The following is a 22894-nucleotide window of genomic DNA, read 5'->3' as shown; positions in this document are numbered from 1 at the left end:
ACATTAACCCATTTCCAGGAGTTACTTTCAGATACCTCAAAATACGCATTCCAGCACTCATATGATCCTCACTAGGAGAATGCATAAACTAACTCACTACGCTAACTGCATATGCAATATCAGGACGTGTATGAGATAAATAAATCAATTTCCCCACAAGTCATTGATAACGCTCGTTATCTGTAGGGACTTGATCAGGATACAACCCCAACTTATGATTATGTTCACTAGGAGTATCAATTGGTTTACAATCCAACATTCCAGTCTCTGCAAGTAAATCCAAAATATACTTTCTTTGAGACAGAAAGATACCATGTTTAGATCTGGCAACTTCAATCCCAAGAAAGTACTTCAAATCACCCAATGACTTCATCTCAAACTCGGAAGCCAGATACTTATGAAGATTTTGCATTTCTGCCTGATCATCTCCAGTCACAATCATATCATCAACATAAATAATTAAAGCTGTTAATTTACCTAAAGGCCAGTCTTGTAGTTAGCAGCCAGGGACAATAGTACACGCACAGTATTGAGCTTTGCCACTGGAGCAAAGGTCTCCAAATAATATACTCCATAGGTCTGAGTATAACCTTTTTCTACCAATCTAGCCTTGTAACGGTCAATGGGACCATCAGCTTTATGCTTCAAAGTAAACACCCATATGCATCCAACAACTTTCTTCCCTCGTGGCAAAGGAACTAAATCCCATGTTTTATTTTTGTTCAAAGCATGCATTTCAACATTCATGACATTCATCCATTTAAGGTTAGATAAAACATCTTGCAGCTTAGTTGGCACACATACACTAGATAATTGACACAAATATGATGCATATGACTTAGACAAACAATGAGTTGACACATAATGGCTAATGAGATATTTAGATTTGGCATGTATATCAGGAGAATATTGTAGTTTAGGTTTCCCACGAGTGGTTCGTGGGGGTAGCTAATAAGTTGACACAGATAGATCATTAGAAATTACCTCACTTGATTCACTACCACAAGTCGAGTGAGGCACTGGCAGGGGAGAGGGGGGTATTGCATTGAACTCATCCATACAAGAATCACTGTCATTATTTTCATATATAGGCGATTGGTCACTTACTTCAGTGTGACCGGTCGTTTCGACACCGAGAGCACCTGCTTTATCTCCAGATATGGGCTATCGATTGAGTTCCAAAGGGCGATCAGTTGTTTCTTCACAAAGATCACAAGTTTCATCTTGCGACTGGTCACTTGCTTCAATGTGACAGGTTGTTTCCTTCCCAAGAGCAGTATCTTCAAACACATCATTCTCCAATCCAAGACTCTCCAATTCACTTCCTTTCTGTAAAACCCCGTAGTTATAAAAATTATATAGTTTGAAGATTTAATATTTTGCCATTTACTTTATATGTTATATTATATATATATATATGTGTGTGTATTACATAAATATCCTATTATATTATATATGGATATGGTTAGTCATTGTAAGTGTAGCTACGTGTAGTCATTGTTATTATGGATATGCTAGTCATTGTTAGTGTAGTATGTGTCAAAGAAAAACAAATGCTTAGTAAGCATAGCTATATACTAGCTCTGTCAATTCACCCAGAAAGGTTGTATAGGATTGGAGGAATTGGGAACTACCTTATCTGCAAAGCTAGACCACCACATGAATATAACTTGGATGGTAAGTATTTGTAAACCGCCAAACACCATTCAATAGGAAGGGAGTCATTGCCGACATATTCTCTATATATATAGGACATTATGTGCATAGCAAATGAACACACAGAGCGAGAGAGAGAGAGAGAGAGAGAGAGAGAGAGAGAGAGAGAGAGAGATGATGATGAAATTCTTGGAGGAGATATAGGGCTTAGCTTGTATTTTCTTAAATTGGAGCAATGCTTTGGGGGCCTTTACGGTAGATTGATTTAATTAAATTTCGTGAGCTCTACATTATGTGTGATATTGCATAATGTTCTTGATATGAGATATTTACGTATTGTGAACTATTTGAATAATGTTGGCATAATTATATCATGTCATGGAAATTGGTTGGAGTTGTTGGGTGGAGAAGTTAATAATGGAAAAGAGGGTAATGGATATAGTCTTTTGTGTAGTTGAGTCTAACTCTTGGCAGGTACCAGGTCCCAAGGATCCCACAATGCACATGGTTTTTATTGGGTGGTTCGGGACTGGCGAAAGGGGGTTAGACAAGATGACTAACAAAAGGGGAATTATGGGATGATTGAAATGGGTGTTAGTTCATATAAATGGGCATTCGGGACCAAGTGGTATAAGCATGGTATGGGACGTGCAGGTCTGCTTGTCTAGTTATATGAATTAACGGGATTAGATGAAGAGCATTCATGCATTATTATTATTATTAATGTGATATTTGGCTGTGTGATTGCGTGTTACGTAATTTAGTTATATCAATCTACTGTGGTAATGTCTCATTTCCCTACTAAGCGATGGTTGCTCATCCCTCACCCTATTTAATTTTTCAGATGAATTAATGGGCAAGACAATGACTAAACCAGTTGAGGCTGAATTAGATGAGAGTAATAGAGCTGTATTTATTTATTGCAAAGTTGTAAGATTTTGGGAGCTATTTTTATAAGAGAAGTTTATTTTAAACCCTTGTTTCGGCTTCTTTTCTTTTTATTTTAGTTTTCTTTTTCTCACGCGCCAGGTGCGGGGTTTTCACCTACCCCCGGGTCCGGGGCGTGACACCTTCTCCCTTTGAATTGGAGAGAAAGGAGAGACATAATAGGGCACTTCTTCATGGAAAGTCACGTCCAAAGTAACATACACCTTCTAGGTAGGTAGATGATATCACTTATAACCCTTATGAGTAGAAGAGTAACCAATAAAGACATATCGCAGAGCACAAGGATCAAGTTTACTCCGTTGATAAGAGTAGACATGAACATAGGCAACACACCCAAAAACTTTAGGGGCCAACTTGGAGACTGAGACAGGGGAAATATGGTCACCAAACACATCATGTGGAGTCTTGAAATCAAAAACCCGACTAGGAGTATGATTAATCAAATAGGCAGCAAATAAAACAGCATGCCCCCAAAGATGATGGGAAACAGACATGTCCAACATAAGGGAGCGGGTAACTTCAAGTAACTAACGATTCTTGCGTTTAGACACACCATTCTGCTGAGGAGTAAATGAGGTTGTCGTTTGGTGAATAATACCTTGAGCACGGAAGAAAGATGCCAAAGTGTTATTCACATATTCGCCTCCGTTATCAGTACGGAATACTTTGACCCAAGCATGAAACTAAGTAGACACCATAGTACAGAACTCTGGAAGAATGAAAGCAAAATCATGTTTATTTTTTAGCAAGAAAACCTAAGTGAGTCGGGTGCAATCATCAATAAATGTGACGAACCAATGAAATCCGTTCAAAGTAACGTGAGTCGGACCCCACATATCAGAATGCACTAAATCAAAAGGCTTTACAGCTTTACTATCACTCAAAGGAAACACAGTACGATTAATCTTGGCCAAAATACATGTCTCACACTTAAAACTGGACTCATCACAAGAGCGGAATAAAGATGGAAACAGACGCTTAAGGTAGCCAAATGACGAGTGTCCGAAGTGACGATGCCATAACCAAATTTGTTGTTTGTCTTTGACACTGCAACTTTGAACAGTATTAATGACACGATCACGAACTGGTGCAGAAGGCAATATCAAATAATATAATAACCTCCCAATCCGTTTACCATGCCCAATCGTCTCGTGAGTCTTGAGATCCTGAAAAGAGCAATGCGTAGGATAGAAAGTTGCATAAGCATTAAGTGTATTAAGTAATTGACCAACAGATAACAAGTTACAATGGATATTGGGAACCAGTAACGCATGAGACAATGACAGAGTAGGAGTGAGAGAGATTGTGCCCTCACCAGTAATTGGAGAGGGCAAACCATTAGCACTAGTTATGTACGGGTCATGGGTGTTACTAGACAACTCATCAAAAAATTTAGCATCATAAGTCATATGATCAGAAGCACCAGTGTCAATTATCCAAGTATTGGAGCTAGTACCTAGAATAGAATTAGAAACACACAAATTTACAGAGGCAGTAGCAACAGCACCAACAATGGAGTTATCACCCATGATTGCAGCAGAAACTCAACAGATCACGACAGAGTATACAACGGAACACAGCAGAGGCACAAATACGGCAGATGCACAAAGACAGGCACGAACACAGCAGAGTACATAGCTGAACACTGCAAAGGCACAAATACGGCAGATGCACGAAGACAGGAATGACACAAACACAATAGAGCAAAGAAACCCTACAACACAACACACAAACGTAGGGGGGCACACACGGCACAGGTAGAGAAAAAAAAATATGGGGCTAGAATACGGGTGGGCACAACACACAAGTCACCAGAAAAGTTGGCTCTAATGCCAAATCAAATAATATGGGTAGAATATTTTTCATGTTGTATTTCATTCTCCAAAATAATGTATTTATAGTACAAGGATGTAACCCTAGTATGGTCAAACTATGAAACAAGATAAACTCCTAATTATACAATATCTGTACAAAAGGAAAGAAATATAATCCTAATAAACTAGGAAATAAATATCATAATTAAGCTAGGATCTTGCTAACATAAATGTCATTATTTTAAGTGTATGGGAAGTGACACATATCATGAGGAAAATAGAGAATGTCTAAAAGAGAAGGTTACTAGCATTCCCCTAACATTATATATGTCAAAAAAACAAAAAAAGAATAATAGTAGAAGCTAAAGCTAACATATTGCAATTGTTTTTTTGAAGTTTTTGAGAGATTTTTACAAATAAACAGGAATTTGTTACGCAGTTTCGATAGCAATTTACTTAATTTAGGAAAGTGGTAGACTTGAGAACCTAGCTATTAGAACACCATAATTTTTTTCGAACCAAAACAAAACCATTATTCTTGTTAGTACTTCTACTACTAATTTTTCTGATTTCTAGCTAGCAATTAACCCTTGCATTTGATAGTCCTAAGAATTTAAAACCCATTATAAACCATAAAACAAAAAATCTAAAACCCACCAATAGGTTGGTTAGTTTCCTGTTTTAAGTCATGAGAGATATCTGAGAGAAATAAAACATTACACAAGCTCAAGGAAAGCATGATCAATCATCACAATCTATAATTGGCAATACAACGTCGCCCACAATATATAGCAAAACAACATTTCCAATTGAAAGGCAGGCCTTACATCTCTCCTGTCTAAAACTCAACCTCTATCTAAGACACAAAAACAACCCTTTTGCGCTGTCTTGTGTGCACACTAATTAGACCTTGTCAATTTCATGGACTATGGTTTCCTAATTTCTTCCAATATCATCCCCACCCCTCTTCCTCTTCTCTGGTTTTGGCCCCTTCACGCCCATCCTTTTGCATGTCCTCTAATTCCCATTTGCCACACCAATACCAAAATCAAAAGCAAAGACACAGAGAGGGAGAGAGAGGTTTTAGTTCATTCAAATTGATAGAAATCAGTTTAGTTTTCTGATAAGTAAGCTGGGGACCCTTTTTGGTTTTCACAACAACGCATGGTAATGGGCGCGCATATGGCTATGGCTAGGCTTATGCGCGCACCAAACCCAACCCCAACATTTTTTGTTGCTCTATTCATTGCCGTGCTTTCATGCATGGTCATGCTACCTTTTGGTTCACCAATGGCAACAACCGCTGAAGCCCTTACGAGGTTCAAGAAAACGTTACAATTGGGAAACGAAAGTGCCACTCTTAGCAGTTGGAATCCTAACAAAGACCCGTGTAACGGTAACAAGGTGAATTGGGTTGGTGTGCTTTGCTTCAATGGGAATGTGAGGGGTTTGCAGCTTGAAAACTTGGGTTTGCAGGGAAAGCTTGATTTGGAGCCTCTTACTCAATTGCCTTATTTGAAGACCCTAAGCTTCATGAACAATAGTTTGGCTGGTCCATTGCCTGAGCTTAAGAACCTAAAGTTGAGGTCTGTGTATTTGTCTTATAATCATTTCTCAGGTGAGATTCCTGATGATGCATTTGAGGGCATGATTTTGTTGAGGAAATTGTACTTGGGGAACAATCAGTTTACAGGCAAAATCCCTTCTTCCCTTACCACCTTGCCTAAGATTTTTGATGTGGGGCTTGAGGAGAACAAGTTTAGTGGCCAAATACCAGATTTTCGACAGAAGGGTTTGAAGAGGTTGAATCTAGCTAACAATGAATTGGAGGGTCCAGTTCCAGAAAGCCTAAGCAAGCTGGATCCAAGTAGTTTTTCAGGTAAGTAATTACAAATGTAAATTCATGCATGAGTTTCTTCCCATATATGTAGACTGATTTATTTTGAATTCAAAGAAAAATGTGGATGACTATGCAATGCATGCCTTACAATGCAAGTAATCTGGTATTAGGATAATTTTTCATCAAAAGCGTCACTGTTTATTTATTTAATTTCCTGTGAACAAAATGTAGGCAATGGAAAACTATGTGGTCCACCTCTAGCGGGAAAATGCAGCGACCCTCCTCCTCCTGCTTCTCCTCCTTCTCCTTCAGCTCCGCCATCTGAATGTTCTGGGGACTCATGCGGCACCTCTAAGAAGCCATCGTCGGGTCTAAAAATAGCCCTGATTGTGGTGAGTATATTGCTCCTACTGGCCCTCATTGCTGTGATTTTGATCTTTCTCAACAAGAAAAGGCAACAATCAGAATTAGACGTGGCCGAATCATTGGACGACTCGGCCTCCAAGTATACGGCAGCTGGTGGGAGCAGCCAAATGGATGTTAAGTCGGTAGAAGCTACGCCACATCCAAAGAAGGGTGACCATGGAAAGTTGTCATTTGTGAGGGATGATAGGCAGAGGTTTGATTTGCATGACCTGCTTAGAGCCTCAGCTGAGATCTTGGGGAGCGGGACGTTTGGGGCTTCCTACAAGGCTCTGATCATGACTGATGCTGTGGTGGTCAAGAGGTATAAGCAGATGAACAATGTGGGAAGAGAGGAGTTCCATGAGCACATGAGAAGGCTTGGGAGATTGACACATCCAAACCTGTTGCCTCTGGTGGCCTATTATTATAGAAGGGAAGAGAAGCTCTTGGTTTCTGACTTTGTGGAGAATGGTAGCTTGGCCTCTCATCTTCATGGTGAGTTTTTTGGCTTCTTTTTTGTCACAATTAATAAAAGTTAGATTACAGTTTTATGCACGCTTCAAACATAACCACGTGAGAGATGTGATCAGCAAGTCATTAAATACGGTACAAATACTTTTATTCATCTATATTGAAATAACATCATCCATGGTGGAGTTGCTTTTGTACAGGCAATCACAATTCAGATCAGCCTGTGCTGGACTGGCCAATCCGTTTGAGAGTAATCAAAGGCATAGCCAGGGGATTGACCTACCTCTACAGCGCACTCCCTAGCTTGGTTGTACCCCATGGCCATCTGAAATCCTCCAATGTACTTCTAGATGAAAACTTCGAGCCCCTCTTGAATGACTATGCCCTACTTCCAGTGATCAACATGGAGCAAGCCCAACACCTGATGATGGCCTACAAATCACCCGAATATGCCCAGCACCGGCGCATCACGAAGAAGACCGATGTCTGGTGCTTGGGGATCATAATCTTGGAGGTGTTGACAGGCAAGTTCCCAGAGAACTATCTCAAGCAGAGCTTCGACAGCAGAGCGGATTTGGCCAGCTGGGTTAACGGAATGATCAAAGAGAAGAGGACCAGCGAGGTGTTTGATGTGGAAATGGGGGGTGTGGGGAGCAGCAAAGGAGAGCTGCTGAAGCTGTTGAAGATTGGTGTGAAATGTTGTGAGGAGGATGTGGAGAGAAGGCTGGATTTGAATGAAGTGGTTGAGAAGATTGATGAGCTGAATGAGGGAGAAAGTGATGGAGATTATCGATCAAGTGTTTCGAGTGAAGGAGATGATTATACCTCTCAAGTTGTGTGATTGCAGAAGAGAAATGATGAGGACTTTTGGTTCCAAGTATTGCTGGCTGGTTGGGACTTAGAGAAACCATGTTGTACATTAGAAGAATATTATTTATATATGTGCAGGGGCTACTAGGTTTCAGCTAGCTTCATTCCCATGAGTTGAAGCATGTGGCAGGGAGAGATTTGAAAATTAAAGCAATGAAGAAATTAATTTGTTTTTGTTTTTGTGTGTCATTGTTTTTTTTTTTTTTTTTTTTGCCCCATTTCTTTTGGATTAGGAAGTGGGTTGTATTTGTTGTAGGTGTTGGGGATCATGGCTCTTGTATCATCTTGGTGTAATGGGAATTAATTAGTTGATAAAACTAGTCATCAGATATGCTCTCTCTCTCTCTCTCTCTCTCTCTCTCTCTCTCTCTCTCTCTCAATTCCTTTTGTTTTTGTTCTTTTTTTGTCAAACTTTCTCTCTAAATTCGGGCACTGCGTTTCTGTGTGTTCCTATTTGAAACCAATGACCTGTGTTAGACTTGGAATCAACTCAAAACGCATTCATATTGTCCATTTTTCTTAATAATTTTACACTTTTAAGACTTGACGATTATATTTCTGGATTAAACAGTTTTTTTGACATGGACATTTTGTGATAAAAAGCCTAAATAAAATTGCCAAACTTAAAATGAAGGTATATCAAAGTGGAAAGTTCGGTCAAACTACAGAGATCAAGAATGTAATTTGGTAGCAAGGGACTTGTAGTAGCTTAAGTGGTTAAGAGTATTTTCCCTGCATCTTAGGTCCTAAATTCGATTTTCCTTCTTTCAATATTGTTTTATATCAAAAAAAGAAAAAGAAAAAACTAAATTGGTTAAAAAGAAATGGAAAAAGGTTTAACCGAATGAATATTAGATGATGTGTACACTATTATGTGCTTAAATCGTGGCTGAACTTACGATCCACTACCCATATTTACCACTCCACTCAATGAGTCAAATTGATTTGAGCCAAAGTTCATGATTATTCTTGGCCGGTAAATATCCATTTACAAAACCATATGGATGAATAGAGATAACTAATCATGAAGTTAATAGTAGAGTAGTTATATTTTTTCATTAAAAAAATATTAAATTCAATTCCTCCTAGATTTGGCTATAAAAAAAAAAAGGTTAAACAATCTAACTCTTTTATTTTTTTGCCAATTTATGTTCGACTTTTTATTCGACCCAAAATGCGTGAGTCATTTCACATGCAAAAAGGGTTCAAATTGTTGAGTTCTCAAAACTTGGATGAAAAAAGTTGATAGGTCATTGTGCCCTAAAAAATAGTGTTTCGTGGAAAAGGGGAGGGGGGAATCTCATTGTCTATGGTTAGATCTTCTACTTTTGGCAGCCGACTATCTTATTGTGAGGCTTCTATATACCTGGTTTTTTTTTTCTTCTTTTTTATCTGAATTGTGAGGCTTCTATTTTAAAAGCCAAAATAGAGAAACCGCCAGGTTTTGAACCAAAAAAGAAGAAAGAAAAAAATGTAAAAGTTCTGTGCCTGTGGTGGCTCATAAATTCTTGTAAATAGCAAATTCTAAGGTGGTCAAATTTGATAAGGGACAAGAGGTTTGAGGCATCAAGATTTCTGGGCCACTTTGTACAGAACATGGAAGAGTTTCTACTTGATTAGTTTGTGTCCTAGCAATATTCTGTTTTTCATAGTTAGAGATTTTGAAGAAAATGTGGCAAGCAAAAGGAGGAAATGGGACAAAGAAAGGAGCAGGAGGAGGAGGAGGAGCAGGAAATGGTTTGGTGGCAGTTGCCATAGACAATCAGAAAGGGAGCCAAAATGCACTGAGATGGGCTGCTGAGAATGTTATCACCAGGGGCCAAACTGTAATTCTACTACATGTTGTTCAGAAGTCATCTTCAACATCTTCATGTAATCTCTCTCTCTCTCTCTCTCTCTCTCTCTCTCTCTCTCTCTCATATAACCAGAAGAGTAACTTCCTATTAAGATAATCTAAAAGTTCACAACCATTATAATATAAAAACAGTTATATTATATATGCCTGGAATTCACAAAGCAACTTCAACATATCAGATGCATTGTGATTTCAATTTGTCCTATCCAAGAATACATGCACAGGTATATTATATATGCCTGGAATTCACAAAGCAAGTTCAACATATCAGATACATCTGTGATTTCACAATTTATATTGTGTTTCTTCTCACCTCTGGAGCTAATTCAATTTTCAATGCAAGACCAAGTTACAACTTCTTTTTTTGGTACAGTGGCTGGAAACAATGCCCTTATTTGTGATGTAAGCAATCCATCTCAATCGCCACGCAAACAGCAGCTTGAGAAGATGACCAAGGATCTGTTTCTTACCTTCCATTGCTATTGTACGCGTAAGGATGTAGGTTTCGAAGCTCTACCTTCATAAATTTTGGTCCATGAGCATCCTGCATAAAAAGGCTTAATTTACAATTCACCATTTGGAGCACATCCCTAAAATTTCTTATACATAATCATATCGATAATCACGACAGCTTTATCAATCGGTTTTATTTATGTTACTCTTTGATTGTTTGCTCATGTAAATTTATGTTCTCAGATAAATTGCCTTGATATCGTACTTGAAGACACCGATATAGCAAAAGCAGTAACAGAGTATGTTTCTTATGCTGCAATTGAGAATCTGGTTCTGGGAGCTCCAGCAAAGCATGGATTTATCAGGTAATGGCCTCGTTCTATAAATCTGGTTTTGAGATTCTGTGTTTTCTTGGACACATTTTGGATAGAAATATATGTTTATACTTGTAAAGAGTCGTTTAGTTTGCTAATACTCAATGCTTTTCTCACGCAGATTCAAGACATCAAGTATTCCAAGTAGTGTATCGAAAGGGGCACCTGATTTCTGCACTGTATATGTCATCTCCAAAGGGAAGATATCCTCGGTGCGAAATGCTTCTCGTGCAGCACCATACAGTTCTCCACTAGTTAACCAAATAGATTCATTAAATAAGCAAAGTTTTAAACCACCTGAAACACCTAGATACAACAATATGTATTTAAAAGGTTTGTATCTCTCAGTTATTATGCTTTCTTGAAAACTGATTTTGGATGAAAAGTACTCTAAATGCAATATTTTTATCCTCAAAATCTAGCAGCTAGACCGTCGTTCAAGCCTCGTAACTTGCAAGATGAAGCATACAGGTAAGTTAAACAGACAATGCCTTAATGTTATGCTATTATGTATTAAAATAGATGCTGTGTAATTTACCATAGAAACTGATACCACCATCCTGAATTGAAACAGATTGGGATTAACAAGAGGAGGTTTTAGCAATGGGAGGATTAGTGGAGGATTCTCAGAATCGGAAAGCGACATATCATTCATAAGCTCGGAAAGGGCAAGCACTGACCGTGCTTCTTCTGTGACGTATGATTTTATGGATACAAACCGAGGACGGCTATCTACTAGCTCAGACCAGAGCTTCGGGTCAATGCGTCAAGGACCTAAGTTCGCGGACCTCAGTTCTCTGCATGATTTTTCATCGGTTTCACATGAAAGCAACCTAACATCATCTTCATGGTCATCACAGAACCTGGTAAGGACAGGATATACTCAGCTCAACTTATATCAAGTATCCTTCCTTGCACATTATCTAGCTAGATGTTTTTTTTCACTGCATTTCTAAACTTATGCAGGAAGAAGTCGAATCTGAGATGAGGAGACTAAAGCTAGAACTGAAGCAAACAATGGACATGTACAGTACAGCATGTAGAGAAGCACTTTCAGCTAAACAGAAGGTGATAAGAAGTCTACATTTACCTTCTGCATTTTCAAGATTCCATTTAACTTTGTGTACCCCACAGGAAATGGAGCTGCACAATTGGAGGGTTGTAGAGGAGCAAAAACTAGAGGAGGCACGACTGGGTCAAGAAGCTGCAATAGCAGTTGCAGAGAAAGAAAGAGTTAGGTGCAGGGCAGCCATGGAAGCAGCTGATGCTGCTAAAAGAATTGCACAGTTGGAATCACAGAAACGAGCAAATACAGAAATAAAGGCCCTCAGAGAAGCAGAGGACATGAGGAAACTATTAGATAATCTAGCCCAAACAGATGACAAATACAGAAGATATGCTATTGAGGAGATTGAGCAAGCAACGGAACACTTTGCCCCGTCTCGAAAAATTGGGGAAGGAGGTTATGGTCCTGTCTTTAAGTGCTATCTTGATCACACACCAGTTGCAGTAAAGGTCTTGCGTCCGGATGCTGCTCAAGGAAGGACACAATTTCAGAAAGAGGTGAGTACCGAGATCCTTGCTTAGAAAATATGATCATCTAAATTTTCTTTGACTTGGTTGCATGCTTAAAAAAATTGCAATCAAAACTTGGCTTGTTCTTTTTCTACAGGTGAAGAAAAAAGGAAAACAATAAGGCCAAGCATAAGTGTTCTTGTTGCTAATTTGTATAGTAAACTAACAAAGAACTCTGTTTTAAAGCCTGATACCTTGTGGAGATCAACAAACAGTACGAAATTGATCAAGACAGTTAAAAATCTAAAATAGTTAGAAACTTACTATATTTAGGGAAAATGTAACAAAAAATGGCAAGATTCTAGAACTGAAAAGGGTAAGAACTAAAAATCACTCGAATATGATTCTTAACAAAACTAAAAGTTAAGATTTCAGAAACACCCCCAAATAAACTCCAGTAGGATTCAAGAACCAGAAAAGGTAAGATCTCACAATGCCTGCTGCATCAATGTCTCTAAATCCAAGTGGTACTTGGTACCTGACAGTATTTCACATTCAATTCCATATACATTTCATGCAATGCAATAAAAGCTTCATATACAAATTCTTTTCCAACATGCTTAATTCACTTACTTATTGTTCTAAATTGCTTCCACAAAACATATAACGGTAAAAGATAGGATATGGATAATTTTTTATCTAATCTCCTGTCATGATCCAAATGCAGATTGACATACTTAGCTGCATTCGACATCCCAACATGGTACTACTTCTAGGAGCCTGCCCAGAGTATGGCGTTTTAGTCTATGAATATATGGCCAATGGAAGCTTAGAGGACTGTCTCATAAAGAGAGGGAACAATCCAGCTCTTTCTTGGCAACTCAGGTTCCGAATTGCTGCTGAGATTGGCACAGGCCTACTCTTTCTTCATCAGACCAAGCCAGAACCCTTAGTGCACCGTGACCTCAAGCCCGGCAACATTTTGCTAGATCACAACTATGTGAGCAAGATTAGTGATGTTGGATTGGCCAGACTTGTCCCAGCTGTAGCTGAAAATATGACACAGTGCCTCATGACAGCAACAGCTGGAACATTCTGCTATATTGATCCTGAGTATCAACAGACAGGAATGCTTGGTGTAAAATCTGATGTCTACTCCTTAGGCATTATTCTTCTCCAATTGCTAACAGGTAGATCGCCGATGGGCTTGGCTCACCATGTCAACAAGGCCATTGAAAAGGACACATTTGAGGAGATGCTGGACCCAGCTGTCCCTGACTGGCCAGTGGAAGAAGCCTTAAGCCTTGCAAAGCTAGCAATCCAATGTGCAGAACTCAGACGAAAAGACAGGCCAGATCTTGGCACCGTGGTACTGCCATCACTAAATAAATGGAGAGAACTTGCTGAAGATAAGATGAACCACAAGTTAATAGACGGCAATAATGGTCTTTCCCCACATCACAGTCATGTTCCTGATCAACAGGTAAGTCGAAAAACTGAAAAACTTAGAAGCATTTGGTGCTGACTATGAGATCATTGCATAAGTTTACCTAGAAAATCGAAAAAAAATTCTCCACCTTCTCTAAGATGCTTGGTATTAAAAATTTAGTTAGGACTAAAACAAATGGAAAAGCAAGTAGGCTCATTCAAGTGCCAAAAAAACCAACATGAATCACATTATTTTAGCTCATATTTTAGGACTTCCATGTGATATCAACCTTAACTAAAAGAACTAGAAAAAAGCACATGTATACATGGTTCTACCGGTTTTCGATTAATGAGGAAGGTATTTGACATTGTAGAGTATCTTTTGCAGGAAGTGATGAGTGATCCACAGCTCAATAATTCAGGAACCTCAAAGAGCCAATCAAGCACATCTTCACAGATAGAAAATCAAGCAGAAGCAGGTATAGAGTGAGAGAAACAATTTTGACAAGAAAACATGAAGAACTAAATTTAACGGTTTTCGATTTACTTTGTTTCACAGGGCCAACTGAAACTGAATAATGCTTGAAGGTCAGTGTGAGTTCCATGATGCAACATTGCTCCAGTGACCTCATTAGTTTAATTGGCACTTTGTTTTCTCAATTTTTTTTAATTGAAATTTTGGGTCCCAGAATGTGGGCTTCAGTGAGAAGGATACATAGGCATCAAAGACATCAAATTCAAAGTCTCAGACAGCCTGAAATTTTGTTGTCATGTAAATATGATTGGCATTCAAGTGTACATGTAAATATACATATTATCAACAACAATGGGTATAACAAAGTTGTAAATTTCAAAAATGCGTCTAAAAAAGCAAAAATAAAAATAAAAATTCAACAATGACAGACAAGTACCTTTTTTAAACCCAATTTCTGAACATCATCAAATTATGAATGGTCATTTCCACAAGAAAAACACCACTTCGATTCCTTCATCCTTATTTTTGTACAACCCGGCCAGTGTTCTTCTTCTTTCCCTTGATGGGCTGCATAAATCAGGCACCATTTCAATTTTGAGGGCTTTTAATTGCAACAAAAAATTTGAGGGCTTGTTATAGAAAGAAAAATATTCCCATTTTGTTAAAAATTTCCAAATTAACCCATATCTTCACATTTTCCAACATTTGTTCTTTAATTTTTACAAGCAGGCTACAAAGACCAAAACCTAAGGAACAAACATTCTAGGCCTATAATCATGTGGCCCAATGGACAGTCATGGGGGTCCCAAGTACATAAAGGCTCAACTTTCAGAACCCATTCCATGAAATAAAAGACGGGCTTGAAGTTACCTTCCCGTGTTTTTGGAAGCAAAACTCTTGAAATTTTTGCTTACAATAATAAAACTCTTGTTGAATTAACGTAAGCAGTAGAATACTCTAATTAACTCAGTTCTTTTACAAACAACATGGTATTATTTCATTTTCAGATATCCTCAACTGTAAAGAAAGTAAGAAACGTGGCACCTTCAAAGTAGGGACGTGTCATGTTCATAACAAACGGTGGCTGCAAGTGTGAAGTTTCTAGTGGATTAAATTTCAATTTCACTTTTTACCCTCCTATTTCTACCAAATTAAGGAACATTCCCAGATTTTCTGTTCTTTATCATATCAGCAAGAAGATAGCTAGTTCTAGCGTTATCAGAAAGTGTGTGTTGTTGCACAAGGAAGGAACAATGGGACAAGGCGAAGAAGTCAAGACCAGAGCTGATGCCCAAGTTGAAATTCAGGTTCCTTTGTTTGTGTTTGAATGCATGACATGCCGACATGACATGAAAGTTGAAGTTAAATGTTGATTCTTCTGATTCAAATATTATGTTGGTGTGTTTTGTTGTGACAAATTAAATGGCAGGAGAGAGGGGAAATATTCTTCTTCTACAGGCCAAAAGTTAACAAGGAGGAAGCTCACAGCCCAGATGATGTTCAACGTTTGTACATAGTTTTAAGGCCAGAGTCAGGTGAGAGGCCAATTGAGGAGAAGCAAGAACCTGATTCAGGAAAAGAAGGTGCAAAGAAGAAGGGATCAAATTCTGGTGAAAAAGGTTCTGGTCGTAGTCAAAGTAGTGAAGGTGGGCATGGAAGGCAGGAAGTGAACATTGAGAAGCAACCATTGCTGAGGTTCATAGTGATGGGAAGGAAAAGCCTTCCTGACCCAAGCAAGAAAGGCAGACCCTATTGGGGTTTTGTTGAGATGGTCACCACAAATATAGATGATGTGAAAACTGCTCTTCAAGGAGGTACAAAATTTCCCATTTTAACTTTTTACCATATTAATCCCATTTTAATTTTACATAGAATACTATTTCTATATGATAAGATCCTCATCTTGGTTTTCAACTTGTTGGGTTTAGTGTTTTTTATTTTGTTTAGTGATCAGGATTTTAATTAAAAGATAATCATCACTACCATGTGGTGATACTAATTCACTCTAATTAAACATGTGGTGGCGATCCCGCAGTATATATAACATGCGTGAATTGTTAACATAGTGTAGGTATTACAGTCACACCGAAAAGTTACTCATAATTTTGGATGTAAGCACAATATCAGCATGAGAAGCATAAGTAGAAATCAGAACTCATTGTATATACATGTTGTATGGCAGAGGAGTATGACACTAAAACCGAAGGGCACAGACACACTTCCGCAGCAAGGGCATTAGGAGAAGGCATATACCGCATTGTGAGGCATAAGGAGGGGAAGAAGAAACCCCACACTCATTTGATTTACAAGCTTGAGTTCCCACCAGAAGATGAGAACAATGAGCCTCAAGAGTCACTTAACATTAAACATGAAGGCTCATTTCATATTCAAATAAAGAACCCGGATCAACATGGCAGCAGCAGTACTTCTCGGTTCAGAGGACTACAGAACAACCGCAGGGCTATGTTTCCTGCCCACCTGCAAGGCCAGTTTGGGAATTTAAGGTACTGCCCAGCTGATCCACCTGACTTCTTGAACTATGAAGGATGTGAGTTCTTGCTCATATCGGCTTCGGATGATATAGAAGAGGAATTAGGGCTGGAGCTGCAGACAGAGGGGGAAGCAGTTGAATCTTGTTCTGATTTGATCAAAACTTTTGGGGAGACTGCATCTACCAGTTCTCTTCTGAGAGGCACTTGGGTTTGAAAAAGAAACTGGTACCATGCATAGTTGTAGTTTGTTGTGTGTAACTTTTGAAGCACTTTGTGGGAACATGGCCTGTAGTTTGTAGATTTGTGCGGTTTGTGCGACCAACTCTATTGCTGCAGATATAGTAGTGCTAGTGACCATGTGTTTTATGAATCAGTGGTTCAATTATTTTTGTAAAAGCAAGCCAAGAGTTGGTAAGTGCAAAGAAAGTTGAAACAGGGTTGGTTCTGTAGCTCAAAGCAATAACTGGTAGAAGTGTTTAAATATGCTGGAAGAACAAATTTCATCAGAAAAAAACACACAAACTAGTATGTCATCATGCAATAAACAGTTTTCGTAGAGAGAGTAGCTTACTCAAATCTTAACAATCCAAATAGATTATTTGTTTTTGGTGTAATTATCCACAGAGGTTTATCTTTCCATTTTTCCTAACAAAATTACACAAATACGAACCACTCAAAAGCAGAGCTCCTCCTAAGATCAAAACTTGTGAGTTTTGACAAAAGATAAGATACAAAATAAAACCTTACTGAAAATAAAACCTTGGTGACAACAATCTAACTTGTTTCTTTTATAATATATATATTTTTTTTGGGAAAGATTCTTTTATAAATATTGGATTTTGTCTCATTGCAGCAGAAGTCCCGCCAAAGGGAGATCCAACTTACTTAAAAATTCGACCAAAAAATAAACTTGCCCAAAAAAGTGAGCTTTAGCTCAATCCAAAACAAAAAGATGAGAGCTTGCTCTGTTGAGTTTCAGGGTTTTAGGGTTTAAGAAAGACTCTATTTGTTTCTATGTATGGATGTGATTCCTCTAACCATGTCCTCCTCTTCCAAATTCCTCCAAATCCCCACAACCCTCACCTTAACTTTCAAACTTTCCTCATCCCCAAACAAACCCACAAACCCTTCTCTCCTCCCCAACCCATCAAACCCCACTCTCACTCTCAGACTCCACCAGACCCACAAACCCAAAAACCCAATTTTCCACACGCCCTCCAAAACCCATCACCACCTTCACCATACCCTGTTTTCCACACCACCCAACAGCCCTGCACCTCCGCCAGACCACCAATCGGAGCAATTCAAAGCTGCCCAAGACGCTCTTTTGGAGTTTCTTCAAGAATTTGGGGTTTCTGAGACAGAAGCCACCTTTGTTTCGTCGAATTCGCCGAGGTATTTGCGGATGTTGGTCGATGGGGTTTTGGAGTTGGATGAGCTTGGGCTGTGGAGAGAGCGGGAGAGAAAGGAGGGGAGAGAATTGGTTGGGTTTAAAGAAAAGGTGAGGTATTTAGCCAAGGAAAAAGGTGACAATGGAAAAGTTGCGTTTTTGGAGAGTGTCGTTGGGTTGAGTCTGTCTTCGGCTATGAATCTTGCCAGGCATTTATCAGCAGAGACACTTCCGAGACTCGTTGAGAAGGTAAGGGCATCGCAATTCATAAAATAATAATAATAATTTGTTGAAGTTTTGGTCGACAATTTGTGAGAAAATTGTTTTAATGGAAGTGAATGTAATTTGTTTATGTTATGGTAAACAAGTAATTGGTACTTAGGATTGCTTTTTCAAATTTTTTGAGTTCAGTTCTTGTTTCACGAACAAGTCATTGAATTTATTGGTTTCTTTGATGTGAACAAGGTTGTGAATCTTGTGATTATGGTGAACTAGTTATTGGTATTTGGGACAATTTGTGAGAAACAGTCTAGTGGAAGTTATTTATTGGGTTATTTCATGTCAAACATTTGATTGGGAGAAGGGTGAAGTAAATTTCTCATCTGTGGGGCGTAGTGAAAAAATAACATATTTTTGATATAGTACGACAAAGGAAGGCAAGACTTGTTGGAGTTACTTACTGTCGGAAGTGATGACATATTTTTCAGTTTTAATAGCTTATCTATGGCAATGCCCTCTTATCCACACTCAATATTACAAATCCTGTACTATAAAAATTATGTATTATTTTTCCCTGGAAATCTATTTGATATGACCCAAAATTCTTTGAAGTTTGTATGAGGTTCTGCATTATTAACATCATTGTGCATTCTTCATCATGTTCTGACATGGAGAAAGCTCACTGGAAAGTATGAGTAAAATGACTTCCACTAGACTGTTTCTCACAAATTGTCCCAAACACCAGGCTGCATACATAGATGATATTACAGAATGGGAAAGTATGCAGCCTGATTATTTTATAGTACATAAACCTTTGAAATGACTTCGTGAGTTTATAATTTCGTAATCAAGGACTCAAGATGAATTAGGACCCTATAACTGTAAAAGTGGAAATCTTATGACATGGACAAGACCCAGGAATTTGGTATTGATTCTCTAGTGTCATATGAATGCAGAAATGAAATTATTCTTCAGATCTGTTGCAGAATTGTTTCTTATTTTGCATTTGGCTTATAGGTTAAGTATGTGAAGGAAATATTCTTTTCTGGCAGTAATGATGTGGGGCTCATTGGGAAAAATGCTCGTCGTATGATGATGCACTTATCAATTCCTATTGATGAAGACTTGCAACAAACCCTATCATTTTTTGAAAAGGTCTGGTATGTCTCTTCCAAATCTTAGTAATGCATGTATGTCAAACTGCAAGTTACTTTTAATTCTTTGTTATTTAGAGATTCGTGGTTCGTGTGCATTTATGTGTCTGGATGGTTTATTCTTATTTCCAGTTGGTTTTTCTTTTTATGCTATAGATTGCAGCAAGGCGTGGAGGTCTGGACATGTTGGGTTTTGGAGACGCCACTTTTCGTTGTTTAATTGAATCCTTTCCCCGCCTTCTTTTGTTGTCCTTGGATCCTCATGTGGCACCTATTTTGGAATATCTCGAAAATATTGGAGTCCCGAGAGAACGCATGACAAACATAGTTCTGTTATATCCGCCCATTATTTTTTGCAACATTAAAGTCATTAAAACAAGAGTGCTTGCATTTAGAGAGGTACAGTTAACTTCGGTTCTGCTTTCTCTTAATTTTAATTTAAGTGCAAAATTATTATGTAACTTAGGTGACTTTAAATATATACTTACCAAATAGTTTGTTATTTCCGAAGCTGTATGAATGATAAAATAAGTGATCTCTATCTCACTGTGCAATTATGTTCGTTCTAGCTTCCTCTTCCCCACCTTGGACATTTCCTTGTTCTTTGGACATGTCAACTTTTGGATTTATGAAATTTCATGATCAGTAGCATAACCAACTTTACCGAGATTACATTTATAACATATGCCTTTGGTTGTACATGTAATAAATAGAATTATGGTGCTGGTTTATACATTGTTCACTTGGTCTATATTATTTGGACCAAGAATGGATTTCATAACGTTATGGAGACACCTTGTCTGCCATGGTTGAGCATTTCTTCATGTATTGTTGTGCAGGTTGGTGTGGAGGATAAAGATGTTGGTAGAATGTTGGTTAAATATCCATGGATTCTATCTACAAGTATTCAAGAGAACTTCAAGGAGGTTCTTTCTTTCTTCGATTTGGAGAAGGTACGGAATCCAATCAGGTATTTTTATTTATGCTGGCCGATTTTTCCAACTGGAATGAATCATTATTTTGGTTAAAATACTAAACGAGGAATTGTGCTTCATTACAGGTACCAAAAATGAGTGTTGGTCTTGCAATCAAAAGCTGGCCTCATGTTTTGGGTTGCTCAACCAGCTTGCTAAAATTGATGGTTGACCAGCTTGGTGAATTGGGTATTAGAAACAAGAAGTTAGGTCAGGTTATCTCTAGAAGCCCTCAGCTATTGATACGGAAACCTGTAGAATTTCTTCAGGTTGGTACTTTTTGTTTTATTCATATCTTCGCATCTATATTACACAAACTTGTTTCCTTATAAATTTTTTTGTTTGTGTTCGCAACTTTTACCTCATGATTTAGTTGTTGGCTGCAGAGCTTAATTGTTTGGCTATTTGGTAAATTTGCTGTTTTAGGTTGAATATGAAATATTGAAGCCATATACGGTTTTTTTCTTTTCCTCCAGTTTCATGCTTTCAAGCTGATAATATCTAGCCTATACTGCTTGGTTCTTCATCAAATGACCAAGAAAAGAAAAGGATGTCATTGAAGAACTAGTCTATAAAACAGGAAGTAACAAATTGACGCAACGAAAATTTTTGAAAAGCAACATATACATAGATATATCTATATATATATATATATATATATTGTTCTTTAAACTGTTAGGTTGTTGCCTTTGTGTGTGTGTTGCGTTTGTAAAATTTAGATAGATATATATATATATATATTGTTCTTTGAACTGTTAGGTTGTTGCCTTGTGTGTGTATTGAGTTTGCAAATTTTATGGTGGACTGTAGTACAGTGTCTACAATGTGCGACACCTGTGGCAGATGGCCAGTATGCAAAGAAAGATAAGCATATCTCCATGGCTCTGAGACTTTAATATCTCAGTTAGCAAGGTTCACACAAACAATTGCAAGCGTAATTTAATTTTGTCCTACCAATTCAAGTTGGTCCCACATTAGAGATCAACACAATGCAACTGGATATACTTTACCAGTCTGTGAAGGATTCGGGAACCATGTAAATGTGTCACAGTTTCTTTAGTCCAGTTTTAACTTTTATTACTGCTTTATACAGGTGGTTTCATTTGTGGAAGGTCTAGGATTTGATAAAGAAACTGTTGGCATCATACTGGGTCGCTGTCCTGAAATATTTGCTGCCAGCATTGAGAGAACTCTCAGTAAGAAGCTTCAGTTTCTTGCTAGTATTGGTGTCTCCAAAGTTCATCTTCCACGGGTTATCAAAAAGTATCCAGAGCTTCTTGTTTCAGACACTGATAGAAATTTACTTCCTCGGTAATGTTTTTTTTGTTTAGTATATGCAGCTCAACAAACTTAGAATTCTCTAGTTTTTTTTTATTTTTATGAAATGTGAATTAGTCTAATGTGGGGAATTTGGTGAGCAGGATGAAGTATTTGATGAAGAAAGGGCTGTCACGGAGGGATATTGCATTCATGGTCCGCAGATTTTCGCCGTTGCTCGGGTACAGCATTGAAGAGGTTTTGAGACCGAAGCTTGAATTCCTCATAAACACCATGGAGAAGCCAGTAACGGACTTGGTGGAGTATCCCAGGTACTTCAGTTATTCATTGGAGAAGAAGATAAAACCGAGATATTGGGTGCTTAAGGCAAGGAATGTGGAGTGTAGCTTAAAGGATATGTTGGGTAAAAACGATGAACAATTTGCTGAAGAGTTTATGGGTGTTGGAAGCATGCTTGTTCCACTTCCTCCTTCCCCTAGACAATAATGAAGTGATAGGAGCTCCTAAATTTTTACTTTGTAAATAATAAACCACAGATTTGTTCACAGTTTTGTAACAGTCAATGTATAGTAGTCCTATTTCATTAAATTTTTTAGTTAATGAAAACTTTAACATATCTATTTATATAAAGGGAGATGACCTTAAAGGTGAAATAGTCCATAAATAAAGAATGCAAATAGTCCATTCTATTAAATACAAATAAATGAGTAATGCTCACACAACAAACATCCATAAATCATAGCTTAGGTTTTCAGAGTGCTGAGTTCACCCTATGTGTATAGCCGCTCGACTATATTATTCATAATAATATTTTTTTTTTTTAAGACTAAAGAAAAATATATCCGAGTATAGCTGGGCGGCTATTCTATTTTTTTAAATAAAAACAATAGTACAGCCGCGCGGCTATATCTTTTTATAATAAAAAACAGTGTAGCCGAGCGGCTATAATATTTATTATAATTAAAAAAAAAAGACCCACCTGGAGCCTAGCACCGATTCGCCACCTGTCAAATCAGTATAGCCGGCGGCTATACTTTTTTTTAATGAAAACTGTAGTATAGTCGTTCGGCTATACTATTTTTTATTTTAAAAAAATGAACCACCTGTCGCCTAGCGCCTGTTTCGCCACGTGGTAAAATGTATAGCCGCGCGGCTATACTACTTATTAAAAAAATGAACTGCCTAGAGCCCTTTTCGCTAATGTCAAAAAAAGTATAGCCGGGCGGTTATACTATTTTGTAATAATACAAACTTATAGCCGATCGGCTATACTCTTGAGGATG

At 38.0% G+C, this 22894-nt stretch overlaps 4 protein-coding genes and 1 long non-coding RNA gene across 6 annotated transcripts; 4 read left to right on the top strand and 1 right to left on the bottom strand.

Moving 5' to 3' along the window:
- The first annotated feature begins 5316 nt into the window (after positions 1–5316).
- On the top strand, positions 5317–8340 carry LOC117621254 (pollen receptor-like kinase 4). The gene is made up of 3 exons (XM_034351622.1): positions 5317–6297; positions 6490–7158; positions 7335–8340. The coding sequence occupies exons 1-3, from the start codon at positions 5583–5585 to the stop codon at positions 7973–7975; spliced, it is 2025 nt and encodes a 674-aa protein (XP_034207513.1). The 5' UTR covers positions 5317–5582; the 3' UTR covers positions 7976–8340.
- A 1097-nt stretch (positions 8341–9437) lies between these two features.
- On the top strand, positions 9438–14454 carry LOC117621253 (U-box domain-containing protein 35-like). Of its 2 annotated transcripts, none has more exons than XM_034351621.1 (11): positions 9438–9876; positions 10233–10357; positions 10556–10677; positions 10808–11019; positions 11112–11157; positions 11261–11552; positions 11653–11754; positions 11821–12249; positions 12929–13684; positions 14018–14108; positions 14189–14454. In XM_034351621.1, the coding sequence occupies exons 1-11, from the start codon at positions 9675–9677 to the stop codon at positions 14206–14208; spliced, it is 2397 nt and encodes a 798-aa protein (XP_034207512.1). In that variant the 5' UTR covers positions 9438–9674; the 3' UTR covers positions 14209–14454. The 2 variants fall into 2 exon arrangements, with proteins under 2 accessions (XP_034207512.1, XP_034207511.1); XM_034351620.1 differs by having other exon boundaries at positions 11109–11157.
- On the bottom strand, positions 9983–10933 carry LOC117621255. Its single transcript, XR_004584903.1, has 2 exons — positions 10852–10933; positions 9983–10403 (listed from the first exon to the last, which is right to left on the bottom strand). It is a non-coding gene; the product is annotated as an uncharacterized LOC117621255 (long non-coding RNA).
- Positions 14455–15254: 800 nt separating the features above from the next.
- Positions 15255–17055, top strand: LOC117622874. Its single transcript, XM_034353670.1, has 3 exons — positions 15255–15411; positions 15534–15918; positions 16287–17055. Exons 1-3 carry the CDS (start codon positions 15358–15360, stop codon positions 16808–16810), a joined length of 963 nt encoding a protein of 320 aa, XP_034209561.1. The 5' UTR covers positions 15255–15357; the 3' UTR covers positions 16811–17055.
- Positions 17056–17471: 416 nt separating this feature from the next.
- LOC117622265 lies at positions 17472–22199 on the top strand. Its single transcript, XM_034352873.1, has 7 exons — positions 17472–18235; positions 19223–19360; positions 19516–19758; positions 20199–20312; positions 20420–20602; positions 21427–21644; positions 21755–22199. Exons 1-7 carry the CDS (start codon positions 17615–17617, stop codon positions 22095–22097), a joined length of 1860 nt encoding a protein of 619 aa, XP_034208764.1. The 5' UTR covers positions 17472–17614; the 3' UTR covers positions 22098–22199.
- The last annotated feature ends 695 nt before the right edge of the window (positions 22200–22894 follow it).

This window comes from Prunus dulcis, chromosome 3, assembly GCF_902201215.1.
Source record: "Prunus dulcis chromosome 3, ALMONDv2, whole genome shotgun sequence".
Lineage (NCBI taxonomy): Eukaryota > Viridiplantae > Streptophyta > Magnoliopsida > Rosales > Rosaceae > Prunus > Prunus dulcis.
This window is presented reverse-complemented; position numbering and strand designations above follow the sequence as displayed.

Coding starts and splice junctions, on each gene's coding strand:
- LOC117621253 (XM_034351620.1), top strand. CDS start 9,675: ATGTGGCAAGCAAAAGGAGGAAATGGGACAAAGAAAGGAGCAGGAGGA. Junction 9,877..10,232: donor GTCATCTTCAACATCTTCAT/GTAATCTCTCTC, acceptor TTTTTGGTACAG/TGGCTGGAAACAATGCCCTT. Junction 11,020..11,108: donor CAACAATATGTATTTAAAAG/GTTTGTATCTCT, acceptor CTCAAAATCTAG/CAGCTAGACCGTCGTTCAAG.
- LOC117622265 (XM_034352873.1), top strand. CDS start 17,615: ATGGATGTGATTCCTCTAACCATGTCCTCCTCTTCCAAATTCCTCCAA. Junction 19,361..19,515: donor CCCTATCATTTTTTGAAAAG/GTCTGGTATGTC, acceptor TTTATGCTATAG/ATTGCAGCAAGGCGTGGAGG. Junction 20,313..20,419: donor CTTTCTTCGATTTGGAGAAG/GTACGGAATCCA, acceptor GCTTCATTACAG/GTACCAAAAATGAGTGTTGG.
- LOC117622874 (XM_034353670.1), top strand. CDS start 15,358: ATGGGACAAGGCGAAGAAGTCAAGACCAGAGCTGATGCCCAAGTTGAA. Junction 15,412..15,533: donor ATGCCCAAGTTGAAATTCAG/GTTCCTTTGTTT, acceptor ATTAAATGGCAG/GAGAGAGGGGAAATATTCTT. Junction 15,919..16,286: donor GAAAACTGCTCTTCAAGGAG/GTACAAAATTTC, acceptor GTTGTATGGCAG/AGGAGTATGACACTAAAACC.
- LOC117621254 (XM_034351622.1), top strand. CDS start 5,583: ATGGTAATGGGCGCGCATATGGCTATGGCTAGGCTTATGCGCGCACCA. Junction 6,298..6,489: donor GGATCCAAGTAGTTTTTCAG/GTAAGTAATTAC, acceptor AACAAAATGTAG/GCAATGGAAAACTATGTGGT. Junction 7,159..7,334: donor CTTGGCCTCTCATCTTCATG/GTGAGTTTTTTG, acceptor GCTTTTGTACAG/GCAATCACAATTCAGATCAG.